Here is a 12,928-nt window from a genome sequence, read left to right on the forward strand (position 1 = left end):
TGAATATCAAGAAGAAAGGGTGATGACCAACAAGGTTTGGGACCCCAGAATACGCCTCAATCTTCATCAATCTTGGGGCCTTGTCACTTGTTCAAATTTGCTTGGAAGCTTGATGCATCTAGTTTGGGATCCCGGAGGCTATGGGAATTGCAAACATTGGTGGGGATTCCTGGACGAGTTCAAGCACAAGCCACCATGACAAGGAGCTCACCACATGTCCAACTTAAGGACTTTAACTAAAAGTGCTAGGTGGGAGACAACCCACCATGGTATATTCTTCCTATTTTCTCTTTTGTTTATATTAGTAATAAGTTAAATTATTATTTTTAGTTATGTTTATTTCGTTTAATTTATGGTTTAGTTGTTTAATAATTTCTGGTGTTGATATATATAAAAAAATTTGCACTTGACGCGTAAGCGTCAATGACGCGCACGCATCATATGGAAGTTGGCTCCTTATTAAAAATGAACAGAAAATTACGCTGAAACCGCGCGGGAGGGGTGCCTGGCGCACAAGCACCCCCACACGTATGCGTGGCCCACGCGTACGCGTCACCTGCATTTTTGTCAACCCACGCGTAAGCGTCAATGATGCGTACGCGTGGTGTGAAAAAATCGGCGTTTTTTGGTCAATTGAACAGAGAGTTGGGCTGCCACTGTGCTGGAATCGCGCGTTTAGCATGCGAGTAGTCACGCGTACGCGTGACCGACGCTCACGTGTCAGTGTTCATTTTTGGCCATCCACGCGTACGTGTGGACGACGCTTACACGTCGCATGGCTGTTTCTGTTTTCACGCGTACGCATGACCTGCGCACGTGCATCGCATCCTGTTTCTCATTTTTTTTCTTCTTTCTTCTCTCCTATCTCTTTCTTTCTTCCTCCCTTCTTACTTCCTTCTCCTCTCTTCTCATCCTTATTCTCTTTCTTTTTCTTTTGTTTTTTACATTTGTATACTCGCATTCATGGCATTTTAACTTTGTTGTTTCTTCTCCTTTTCTCTTCTATATTTCTTATTTTCACATTGGTGTTAAATTTTCTTACTCATCTGCTGCATATTTCCTGCCTTGTAATGGGTGCTTCTTGACTTGTTTGCTATTTAGTTGACATGCCCTTTACTTCTATTGTTTTCTCACCTACATGTTGTAGCTACCATGTAGTTGAGAACCTTTTTATTTGGCACTAACCCGTATATGCTTTATTTCTTTTCATATCTTTGCTTGTGAGTTCTTTTCCTTCCTTTTTCTCTTCTTTCAGGATGGCCACCAAGAGAGAAAAAGGAAAAGTTTCTAATTAGGGCAATAAACAAGTCTGTCACACAATCTTTGGTGAAAAAGCATCAGTTGGAGCAACCCATCCACTTGCACATCTTTGCATGCACCGAGGACGGTACAATCTTTAAGTGTGGGGAGGTTGATACCGACTTCCGTGGGTTAGTTACTCCCTATCTCAACACCAATGTTTAATTTTCTGTGTAGTTAATTGTTGCATTGCATGATAGATTGCATGTGTAGTTAATTGTTTGCATTTATGTACTACTTGGTGGAAGTAATGAATTCTTTTCCAAGAAACTTTTTAAAGCATTTCACTAATTTGAATTAAAATTTTTGTTGAACTTGTTTGAAAAAATTTAATTTGGAACATGATTTTAGATCTCAAACACACAAACCCAGTGAGATTTTGAGCCTATTTGATTGGTTGCATCTTATCAACTAATATTTTATTCTTGGCGTGTATTGTTCTCTCTAAAATTGTGATCTTCGTCTTGCTTAATTCTATATTTCCATTGTTTGATGTATGCATGCACTTATGTGATTGATGCATTGTTTCACTAAGCTTACATGCCCATATGGCCTTACCTTTCATTATCCTTTGCAAACCAATTTGAGCCTATTTTACCCCTTTTATTCTTTACTTTAGCACATCACTATCTCTAAGCGGAAAACAATAATGTCCTTAATTTGAATCCTTGGTTAGCTTAGATTAGTGAGAGTGTTCATGATTTAAGTGTGGAAAAATTGAGTTTGTTCATATTTGGTTTGGGAATTGGGTGTTGTATATTCTTGTTAAAATGTGAAAGAGATAGTTGAACATATATTCTTGCATTCAATACCTTAATCATATGCATTGAGAAAAATAAAAGAAAAGAAAAAAAGAAAGAAAAAAAGAAAAAAATAATAATAAAAAGGGGACAAAATGCCCCAAAGTAAATGATGGTAGCAATGCATATGTACTGTACTCATATTTGGGATGCATGAATATGTGGCAAAAGATAGTTAATGGGCAGTTAGATTTTATATTATGATCACATGGATTGTCTTAAGTTAGGTGGAAAGTTTAGGTTAATCAAAGATTCAGATTTTAGTCCACTTGACCAAATACAATCCTACCTTGACCCTAACCCCATTACAACCCTTAAAAGACCTCTTGATATGTGTAGTCATGCATTAAAATTTTGTTGATTGTTAGATGAAGAGCAAGTCTTAGAAAGCAAGATTAGTAGAGAATTGAGAGAATCAAACCTTAAACACCTGAACGATTAGAGTGTATACACTTCCGGTGAGGGTTCGATGCTCAATTCTTTGTTCCCGACTTTCACGAGCTTTCTTCTTGCAAGTCTACTTGAACTTTATTTTGAGATTTGATTTAGTGAAATCCAGTTTATATTTGTTCTTGGAAGATTTATTTACTTTAAACCAAGTAGGTAGGAGCATTTTTGCATGTAGTTGCATTCATATAGATAGGTCGCATTTAATAAGTCTTACCGTTCCTCTTCACTCTTATGGTTCTCTTGAGCTTAGCATGAGGACATGCTAATGTTTAAGTGTGGAGAGATTGATTAACCGCTATTTTACGGTCTATTTTGTACTGAATTGAGTGGATTTTATCCCTTATTCTCACACTTATTCATAGAATTCGCATGTTTTAGATTTTCCTTCCTAATTTTGTGCTATGATTAAAAACATGCTTCTTTGGCCTTAAATTTGCTAATTCTAATCCTCTCTTATTACCATTCAATGTCGTGATATGTTTGTTAAGTATTTTCAGGGTTTATAGGGCATGAATGGCTTAGAGGATGGAAAGGAAGCATGCAAAAATGGAAGGAATACAAGAAATTGAAGGAATTTCTAAGTTGTCAATCCTGACCTCTTTGTACTAAATTGATCATAACTTGAGCTACAGAGGTTCGAATGAGGCGGTTCCAGTTGTATTGGAAAGCTAACATCCGGGGCTTCGAAATGATATGCAATTTGCCATAGTTGCCTTGCTGTTAGGCAATGCGTACGCATGGATAGTGCGGCAGACAAGCGACGCGTACGCGTGGGCAACGCGTACGCGTGACAGAGCCACGTGCTGCACGTATATTTTTTGCCCAGTTTCAAGCCCAAAAATGAAGATTAGAGGCTGCAGAGTGGGCAGAATGAGGGGAATCAATTCACACATTCATTCATTCACACTTTCATATACATTAGTTAGGTTTTATATGTAGTTTTCTAGAGAGAGAGGCTCTCTCCTCTCTCTAGGTTTTTAGGGTTTTTAGTCTTTGTCATTCTTAATTTCAAATTTCTACTTTGGTTTGATTTAGCTTTCTTCTACTCTTATTTATTCTATACTTTAGTTATCTATTTCTCTTTGTGATTTCCTCATTTCACTAAACTAGTTTATGAATCCTCCATATTAGATTCAAATTCTTATTAATGAAATTTGAGATATTTTATGTTTATTGTTTCTTTCTTCATTTGTTGGTATTGATTTCTTGCAATTGGTTGTTTAGGTTTAATATTCCTTGTTAATTTTTTATGTTTTTATTTTGTACCTTCCAAGTGTTTGATAAAATGCTTGGTTGGGTTTTAAATTAGATTTCTCTATTCTTAACTTGGATTGATTATTTAGAGACTCTTGAGTTATCAAAAGTCTTTTGTTGATTCGTAATTGAGACTTGCTAGTTGGCTTAGGCTTCACTAAATCTAGACTTTGATTAGGACTTGTGAACCTAAGTTGATTTTGCTCACTTGACTTACCTTCATTGTTAGAGGTTAACTAAGTGAAAGCAAAAGGCAATTACCATCACAATTGATAATGATAATTAGGATAGGACTTCTAATTATCAATCCTTGCTAAGAGCTTTTCTTAATTTTTAGTTTATTTTACTATCATTTTACATTCCTTGTTCAACATTTAAAAATCCCAAAAAATATACTTTTCCATAACCAATTATAAGTACACCTCCCTGCAATTCCTTGAGAGACGACCCAAGGTTTAAATACTTCGGTTTATTTTTATTGGGTTTGTATTTGTGACAAACAAATTAAATTTGATTGAGGTTGATTTGTCGGTTTAGATCTATACTAGCAACAAAGTTATTTTGTGAATTTCTTTACCGAGATTTTTCTCCTCATCAGTCCAGAAACATTATTTTCTATGAAATGGTAATACCTTTTGCCACTGGTACTAAATCTGTTTTAAACATACCAAACCCACCCATGTCCGAAACAAAACGATTCCATGAAACACCAACCGAACAACCCATTTCCCTTCCCATTGGGCCTAAATCATTACCCATTGACCCACCCATACTTCATCATCAACCTAATACACCTCAGTTCATCTCTTCCCCTCCTTCACAATCCTTAACCTCGTCTCATGCACTACAAAAAAATATGATTAAAAGGGCACTAATATTAAGGCGGTTTAATATAACCGCCGTATTATTCCCTTATTTCACCATTTTAAAAGCACTACATTTTGACATTTGTTATACCCGCCACTCTCTCCATTTGTTTTATTATTTTTTTAATAAAACTAAAAGAGCTGATGAGAGTGAGAGGAAGTGATGCTTTTAAACATATGAGAGTGAGAATACGAAACCCTAACAATCGTGCCACCATTCATCTCCACAGCGAAGCCATTTTTGCCTCCGATTGAGCTTTTGCGACTTGATTCTTCGGTCTCGATCTGAAATTTGTCACCGCCATAAGCGACGTCGTTGTTGTTGGCCTCCGACTGTGCTTCTGCGATTTGGTTTTTCTTCTTTGTGAATCACTAATTACTAATTTGATCTACTTCATCTTCTTATTTGAATTTTTCTAATTAGATCTTCATATTTTTGATCTGGTTCATGTCTATAAAGCTGACGAATTTGTTGCTAATATATTCCCAATCGCAGATTTTTAGTTTCGTAACTGATTTTTCATTTGATTATTAGATCTCTATTTGTAACTAATATTTTGTAACTGATTGCTAATATTTTTCATTTGATTTTTAGTTTCGTAACAGATATTTCGTAACTGATTGTGATATTTGAATTATTAGATCCATTTTCTGATTCTCAATTTTTGTTTCAATGTATCGATTAGCTTCCAAGCTAGCCTCCTCCATCACTTCGTCGACCTCATGGAGCGTTGTATGAACAATTACACTCTCCTTCTCCATTCTTGTTTCTTCCGTTTATACGAATTACAATCATCATTTTTGTTTGTGTTGCTGGAACAGATACACTGCGTGGTTATTTCAAGTAGAAACTATACGAGCAAAGACATCAACTTTGGCGTTGGAGCTCGTGCTACAATTCTTCAGAGTGTCACTAAGGTTGCTAATGCTGTCAAAGTTACCATGGGACCCAAGGTATTCTTGAGTTTGTTTGGGATTGAATAATGAAATTGACATGATTAGTGTGAAAATTTACTTTATTTAGTTATTTTTTTTGAATGTTTGTTGTTTTTTGGTTGGTTGAATTAGGGTCGTAATGTAATTATTGAGAAAAGTTATAGGAACCCAAGGATCACAAATGATGGTGTGACAGTAGCTAAGAGTATCAAATTTCAGGATAAGGCTAAGAACATTGGTGCTGATCTTGTTAAGCAGGTTGCCAAGGCTACCAACACTGCTGTTGGAGATGGTGAATTTACTTTTCATTAAGGATTTGTGTTTTCTTTGATGATATTGCTTTAGTATGAATTCTAGCTGAAGCAATTTTGAACTCAGAAGGAATTATTTTCGATCATGAGGCATCAAGTTATTTATTTATTTTTAAAAAATAAATGTCAGAATGTATTTTCCATGATTGTTCAAGTATCAAAAAATTTTAAGGTATTTTTCCATGTTGTTCATAACTTAGATCTATTTATCTAACAAGTCTATGTTTCTTATGTGATTCCAGGTACAACTTGTGCGACTGTGTTAAGTCAGGCAATACTGACAGAAGGTTGCAAATCGATCGCAGCTGGTGTAAATGTCATGGATTTGCGTAATGGAATAAATAAGGCAGTTGATGCTGTAATTACTGATTTGAAAAGCAGGGCAGTAATGATAAGCACACCTGAAGAGATAACCCAGGTACAAGCGTCTTTCAGAAAAAAATTCCTCTTTCTGAATGAATTTTTGCTTAAAATATTATGAAGTATACTCTATACTCTCTCTCTCTCTCTCTCTATATATATATATATATATATATATATCAATTCATTAATTTTATTTATTATTGCTTTCTTTGGAAACAGATAATTCTTGAGATTATGTTTGTAGAGCAACTAGAATTACTATTGTGGCTGAAAAAGAAAATTAAGATGCATGTTTGTACTCTGAGTTCAAGAGTATGTTCTTCCTTCTTAGACTGAGATCTTTTCTTAAGCATAAAGTGTTCTAATTGTTCTTGTTTTCATGGTTGACAGTGTATTATTTTGGTAGGGAGAATGAGTTATGTTACCAAATACTAGTGAGTTCCTTCTTGTATATATCTATCTAGCCAATTTTATTCATGATTGTATTCTTACTATGATCTGTCTTTCATCTTCTTCTTTTTCAACTCTATATCTGTCTAGCTAGCTAGCTACATTTGATTTATTATTAATATTGTACCCATTCTAATAATAATATATCTAATACACATTCTCATGTCCATTTACCTTACGTTTTGCAAGATCTTTGTACCCAACATAAATTATCTCACTGTTAGGACTAAGGTGTGTTTGATTTTATACAAACTGAGGTCCATGGTTTAAACTTGAACTATGCCACATGGTTTCTGGCATTTTCACTGTCTCACGAATAAATGTTTGTGTTCTCTGCTGACATTAAACCATTGTAAGAGTCAAACAATGGACGGAAGGTCAAGATAGGAGTTGGAGTTGGAGTCTCAGTTGGCGTATTATGTGGCCTTCTCTTAGCATTCTGTTTGATATGGAAAAGACGAAAAATGGCCACTCTAAAAGGTAAAAGTTCTCTGCTTTTCTTAAGTAAAGTAACTTCTTGAATTATTATAATTAAGATTAATTAATAACTTGTCTTAAGATCATGTAGAGACTAATGCAGCATTAAAGGATCAGTCCAAGAAAGAACAAGAGGAAGATCCAGAGGTTCCATTATATGACCTATCAGTTATAGCTTCTTCCACTAATAACTTTTCACACAAAAATAAGCTTGGAGAAGGTGGTTTTGGACCTGTGTTTAAGGTAATTAGACATATGAAGCCACTTTTCTTTTTAACAATCTTAGAATAACAAATGAAATTCTCTTGTGTCTCTTACAATATTTGAAATTGATAAATGGCAGGAACATTAGAAAATGGGCAAAGAATTGCAGTTAAAAGACTTTCAGCTAGTTCCGGACAAGAGATCAAGGAATTTAAGAATGAAATTGCCTTGATAGCCAAACTTCAGCATCGTAATCTTGTAAAGCTTCATGAATATTGCATGTTAAAAAGCTAATTAAAAAGCTTTGATAGGAAGAGTGGTGTTAGGGGATCTTAATCAAAGTAAATAAAAAGATAGATGCCGGGTTTAAAGAAGGGATTAATGTGCTTTGGTTTCTAATTTTGTGTTTTTCTAACTGGTTGTCAACTGTCAAGAAGGCTTAGGGTGTTCGTTAGTGGGTACCTTCTTGAAATCACTTGTGAATGCATCCCTGGTTGCCAAGAAGGTTTTCTCTCTCTCTCACTCTCAAACACACACACACACACTCTACTTTCTCTCTCTAAATATTGTTTTGTTTATGAATGTGCATATGTGTTATGTGAGGGTTAGTCTTTTTTGATATATATATTTAAATTGTATGTTGAATTGTCTCAGTTAAATTTTGCAACTGAGAAACAAAGAAGAGAGCAATTGAATGGCAAATACAAAATACTGAGAAGTCTTTTCCCAAGCCCCACAAAGGTATACAACACTTATAAACTTGTTTACCAATTTTTATAAATCAAACTAATAGGTTGAGTCTGCTATTAATAGATGGATAGAGCCTTTGTGGTGGGTGATGCCATTGAATATAGCAATGGAATATATCGTATTGGTCTAACGGTTGTGTTGCGAAGAATGTTAAATCTGATTGTGTCAATGGAAGTAGCAGTGATGGGTTCTTGAAATATAATCACTGTATTGCAGTAGTTCGTATAGCAGTTCCTTTATCCATAGAGCATTAAGCATAAAATATAATAATACTGATAACGAATTATTGGGGACAAAAATAAAAGAAAAGTTATTATTAATTACTTGGCAGCATTACAGTGAGGGTAGCACTTGCTTGATCTTCATTCCATTCATAAAATGGTTCAAAATCTTGATAAACACGGTTAGGTGCTGCTGATGATTGTGCCATTTTTTATTTTTTTATGATAATTTTTGCTATTAGATTGTTATGTAGTTATGTTATTATTATCTCTTATGTTGGAGAATGAAATGAAAGCTCTAAGAATTGTTGCTTATATACACTTGAATAAATGGATATAATGTAGATTCTTCTGATCCATTTTTTTTAATAATTATTATTACTTTCTTTTCGTAGAATCCTTGACTTTTTGTATTGGCGATGCTAAAACCTCTTAAATAAAATTGGTTAGCTTGTTTTCTTAGGTAAAAGAAATATTTGTCGTATATTATTTTTTATTTGTGCACAGTTTCACCTAATTTGTTATTACTAATTTTTTTGGTATTTTTTCTTGGCAGATTATTGATAACTTGGAACAAAGATTTTACAAGAATTTACGTAATGAAAACTTGGCTTCAGAGAATGTTGTCTTATGTATATATAAAAAATTGTTATAGTTGTATATTTATAGTTAAAAAATTATGTTATATTTGATACTTTGTATATGAATTATTATTTTTTATTTCCAATACTAAAAAATTATATATTATTATGTTTAATACTTTGTTTGAGTTGTATAATATTTTGTTTATGAATTATGATTTTTTGTTATTGTGAAATTTTAGTAAAAAAATTATTTGTTTAACGCGATAAAAATAACTGTAAAAATTACTTTTTAAACGATAAAAATTATCACTTTTATCCGGTAAAAAGGGCAGTTTGTAGCTGCCATTTTAAACAGCATAAAATGTCATTTTAATTCGGTAAAAATGGCGGTTTCAAATGCCATTTTAACCAATAAAAATGCCTTGTCAAGGTAAAAATGGCGGTTCAAAATGCCGTTTTAACCTAGTAAAAACGGCGGTTTCAAACGCCATTTTAACCAATCAAAAATGTCACTCTAAGGTAAAAATGGCGGTTTATAAATGCCATTTTAACCAACAAAAACCGCCGTTTTATCCTGGAAATAACGGCGGTTTGAACCGCCGTTTTAACCCACAAAAAAATGCCATTTTATCTGGAAATAACGGCGGTTTGAACCGCCGTTTTAACCCAACTCAAAAACCGCCGTTTTAACCAGGTAATTGTGGCGGTTTTTCGAAAACCGCCGTAATAACCAAATGGCGCTTCAAATTATGGCGATTTTTCTTGAGCGCCGTTCAAGGTAATAATGGCAGTTCAAACCGCCGTAATAACCCTAAAAAACCGCCATAATTACCAAATTTTTTTGTAGTGATGCTTCCCAATCAGACATAATCTCTCCTACACCGTCCTCAACCATTCATCCTACCATCCGTCACAGTTTTCGTCAAAGACACCCCCAATCGTCTCGCTGACTACATTTGCGGCTCTTCTCTCACTACTCCAACTCCATTATCTTCAACTTATAAGTATTCTATTTCTTCTGTTCTGTCTTTGACCTCTCTTTCCCCTTCTCATCAAAAATTCATTTTATCCTTGCATTCTGAAATTGAGCTAAAGTCTTTTTAAGACGCCAATAAATATTCTCATTGACGCAGTGCTATGAAAAATGAACTTGTTGTTCTGGATTTGAATCAAACTTGGTCTGTTGTGGATTGTCCTCCTGGTGTAAAACCCATTGACTGTAGCTGGGTGTATCAGATCAAGCGTCGCCCTGATGGTTCTGTGGAACGCTATAAGGCTCGTCTTGTAGCAAAAGGATTCACACAAAAAGAAGGGGTGAATTTCTTGGAGACTTTTTCTCCGGTAGTAAAACCAGCTACAATCCGACTTGTATTAGCTCTGACTTCTATGAAGAGGTGGCCTATCCATCAACTAGATGTTAACAATGCTTTTTTGCACGGAGATTTATCTGAAGAAGTTTACATGACATTACCTCCTAGAATCAGTTCTAGTCATCCAAATCAGTGTTGTAAACTACTGAAATCACTGTACAGTTTGTGCCAATCAAGTCGTATGTGGTATAAAAAATTATCCAAACTTTTAATTTCTTGTGGATACCAGCAGACTCTATCTGATTACAGTCTTTTTGTCAAAATTATTGATGCTGAAGTTTCTGTCTTATTGGTGTATGTTGATGATATTATTCTCACTGGCAATTCTATTTTTGAGATGGTTACTATTAAATCTATTTTAAATCAGCATTTTAAAATCAAAGATTTGGATACTCTTAAATATTTTTTGAGTATTGAAGTTGCTCATTTTGCTCAAGAAATTTCTTTATCTCAAAGAAAGTATTGTGTTGATTTATTGGAAAATTCTAGCTTGTTGGGTGCTAAACCAGCATCTGTTCCCATGGACAGTTCTACAAAGTTACATCAGGACAATAGCCCTTTGCTTTCTGATCCTTTAATTTATCGACGTCTTGTTGGCCGCCTCCTTTACCTTACTACTATGTGGCCTGACATTACATACGCTACACAGCAGCTTAGCCAATACATGGCTTCTCCTACTGAATCCCATTTTCGTGTAGCAAATTGGGTTTTGAGATATTTGAAGTCTAATCCAGGCAGAGGTCTTTTCTTTTCACGTGACTCTTTTGTTCATATATGTGAATTCAGTAATTCTAATTGGGCGGGTTGTCCAGATACTTGTCGTTCTTTAACTGGTTATTGTTTCTTTTTGGAAAAGTCTCTGATCTCTTGGAAAACAAAGAAGCAATCCACTATTGCCAGATCTTCAACAGAAGCAGAGTATAGGGCTCTTGCAAACACCACGTGAGCTTCAATGGTTGATCAATATGCTGCATTTTCTTCAAATTCCAATTGATCGCACTCCTATTATTTTTTGTGATAATCAGAGCGCTCTACACATTGTAGCAAATCCTATTTTTCATGAGCGAACTAAACACTTGAAAGTTAATTGTCATGTGGTCCGTCAAAAGGCTCAAACTGGAATGATGAAACTTCTTCCTGTCTCTTCTTCAGGACAATTGGCTGACATCTTTACTAAACTATTGTCCCCTCATCTCTTTATTCTTAATCTCTCAAAACTAGGAGTTTTTGATATTTTTCATCCTCCAACTTGTGGGGACGTATTAGAACAATAATAAGTAGTTGTGTTAGAGTAATAATAAGTGGTTGAAAGTTAGTAGTTGGTAGCTAAATATTTATGAGGTTAGTTTGAAAGATCCTTATAAATAGCATGACTCTTTATCATGTAAACAATAACTTTAATACATATATTCTTTTTTCTTATCTCGATTTTTTTTGTTTAGTCTTCATCTGACTCCTTGGAAGACACTAGTTACTTCAAAGAAGTATGGTGGACTTACTTTTAGAGATTCTAGACTTTTCAACATATCTCTTGGTTAATTTATACTTTTATTATATCTCCTCATTGTATCACACACTATTATTTTCTTACTATTATTCTCTATACACATATCTATTATTGTCAGACCGTTATTGTTGTATTGTCTTGTTCTCCTTTTTTATTTTTTTCTTTTCCTTTCACCTTCTCTTCCCCTGGTCGTATAATTAATTATCACTAAGTATCATTATCGCAGCTTTCAATCTTATCAATCACTTTGATCTATAACTATCCATTCTATTAATTTTTATGAATCGTTAAAATATTAAAAGAATTTATTTTTGTGTCTTTTGAATATATAAATATATAAAAACAACAATTTTGTCTTGATGTGTGTGTTAGGTTGTTTTATGTTCTATTAAGACAAAATACAAATTATCAAAAATTGATGTCAGTAATCTTTAAAAATAATATCAAAATATATTATTTTTAACTAATATAATAAAAAATAGTACATTATTGTAAATTTTCAACTAATAATTATAAATTTAAGTTACAATTTAATATAGTAGCTTGAAACAGAAAGATGTCATTACTTTTTACATTTGACTACTATTATATGAGTTTCACATATGTTTTATTGTACAAATTAATTAAATTATACTTTATTATTTTCTTTTGCATGTTTTGAAATAATGCGATCATACTATAAGGATGACATTAGTTTTCATAATCTAATATGAATCTTCTTACTATTTCATTTGTCATTTAATTACTATCCATAAAAAATAGTTACTTAGATAGCGTTTGTTTTGAGGTATTGAGACAGAGACTGGAAGACTGAGACTCAATATCATGTTTGTTGGTTCAGAGATTGGTACTAAAATTTCTGTCTTTGTCCCCAAAATTTCAGTATTTCAGTATCTCCAAAAAGTGGGGACACAGGGGACTAAACTTTTTAGAGATGGAGACTGAAACTTTAATAACATTTTATACCTAAAATACTTTCATTTCAATTAATTAATTCTAATTTTACTCTTTGTACAAATTAAATTAGAATTTCATTCTTATTTTAATTTCTGTCTCCCACTTTGCACCAAACAAAATACTGAAATT

The 12,928-nt window shown here is 33.7% G+C and overlaps 2 protein-coding genes across 13 annotated transcripts; both read left to right on the forward strand.

The window, feature by feature from the left end:
• Positions 4,731-9,059, forward strand: LOC107639583 (chaperonin CPN60-like 2, mitochondrial). 12 transcript variants are annotated; one of them, XM_021121585.1, is made up of 9 exons: positions 4,740-5,402; positions 5,492-5,623; positions 5,738-5,897; positions 6,159-6,334; positions 6,919-7,209; positions 7,298-7,449; positions 7,550-8,151; positions 8,777-8,844; positions 8,938-9,059. In XM_021121585.1, the coding sequence occupies exons 1-5, from the start codon at positions 5,343-5,345 to the stop codon at positions 6,997-6,999; spliced, it is 609 nt and encodes a 202-aa protein (XP_020977244.1). In that variant the 5' UTR covers positions 4,740-5,342; the 3' UTR covers positions 7,000-7,209; positions 7,298-7,449; positions 7,550-8,151; positions 8,777-8,844; positions 8,938-9,059. The 12 variants fall into 12 exon arrangements, with proteins under 12 accessions (XP_020977253.1, XP_020977242.1, XP_020977244.1 ...); XM_021121587.1 differs by lacking the exon at positions 8,777-8,844 and having other exon boundaries at positions 6,919-6,960; positions 7,087-7,209; positions 7,289-7,449; XM_021121588.1 differs by lacking the exon at positions 8,777-8,844 and adding an exon at positions 6,670-6,713 and having other exon boundaries at positions 4,741-5,402.
• On the forward strand, positions 10,103-11,281 carry LOC107636799 (uncharacterized mitochondrial protein AtMg00810-like). Its single transcript, XM_016340281.1, has one exon. It carries the CDS (start codon positions 10,103-10,105, stop codon positions 11,279-11,281), a length of 1,179 nt encoding a protein of 392 aa, XP_016195767.1.

The sequence above is a fragment of the Arachis ipaensis genome, chromosome B04, assembly GCF_000816755.2.
Source record: "Arachis ipaensis cultivar K30076 chromosome B04, Araip1.1, whole genome shotgun sequence".
In the NCBI taxonomy this organism is placed as follows: Eukaryota; Viridiplantae; Streptophyta; class Magnoliopsida; order Fabales; family Fabaceae; genus Arachis; species Arachis ipaensis.

Bases quoted from the DNA above. Each gene is read 5' to 3' on its own strand.
- LOC107639583 (XM_021121583.1), top strand. From the start codon at position 5,343: ATGTATCGATTAGCTTCCAAGCTAGCCTCCTCCATCACTTCGTCGACC. The intron at 5,403-5,491 runs GTATGAACAATT...TTGCTGGAACAG, and splicing joins CGTCGACCTCATGGAGCGTT to ATACACTGCGTGGTTATTTC. The intron at 5,624-5,737 runs GTATTCTTGAGT...TGGTTGAATTAG, and splicing joins AAGTTACCATGGGACCCAAG to GGTCGTAATGTAATTATTGA.
- LOC107636799 (XM_016340281.1), top strand. From the start codon at position 10,103: ATGAAAAATGAACTTGTTGTTCTGGATTTGAATCAAACTTGGTCTGTT.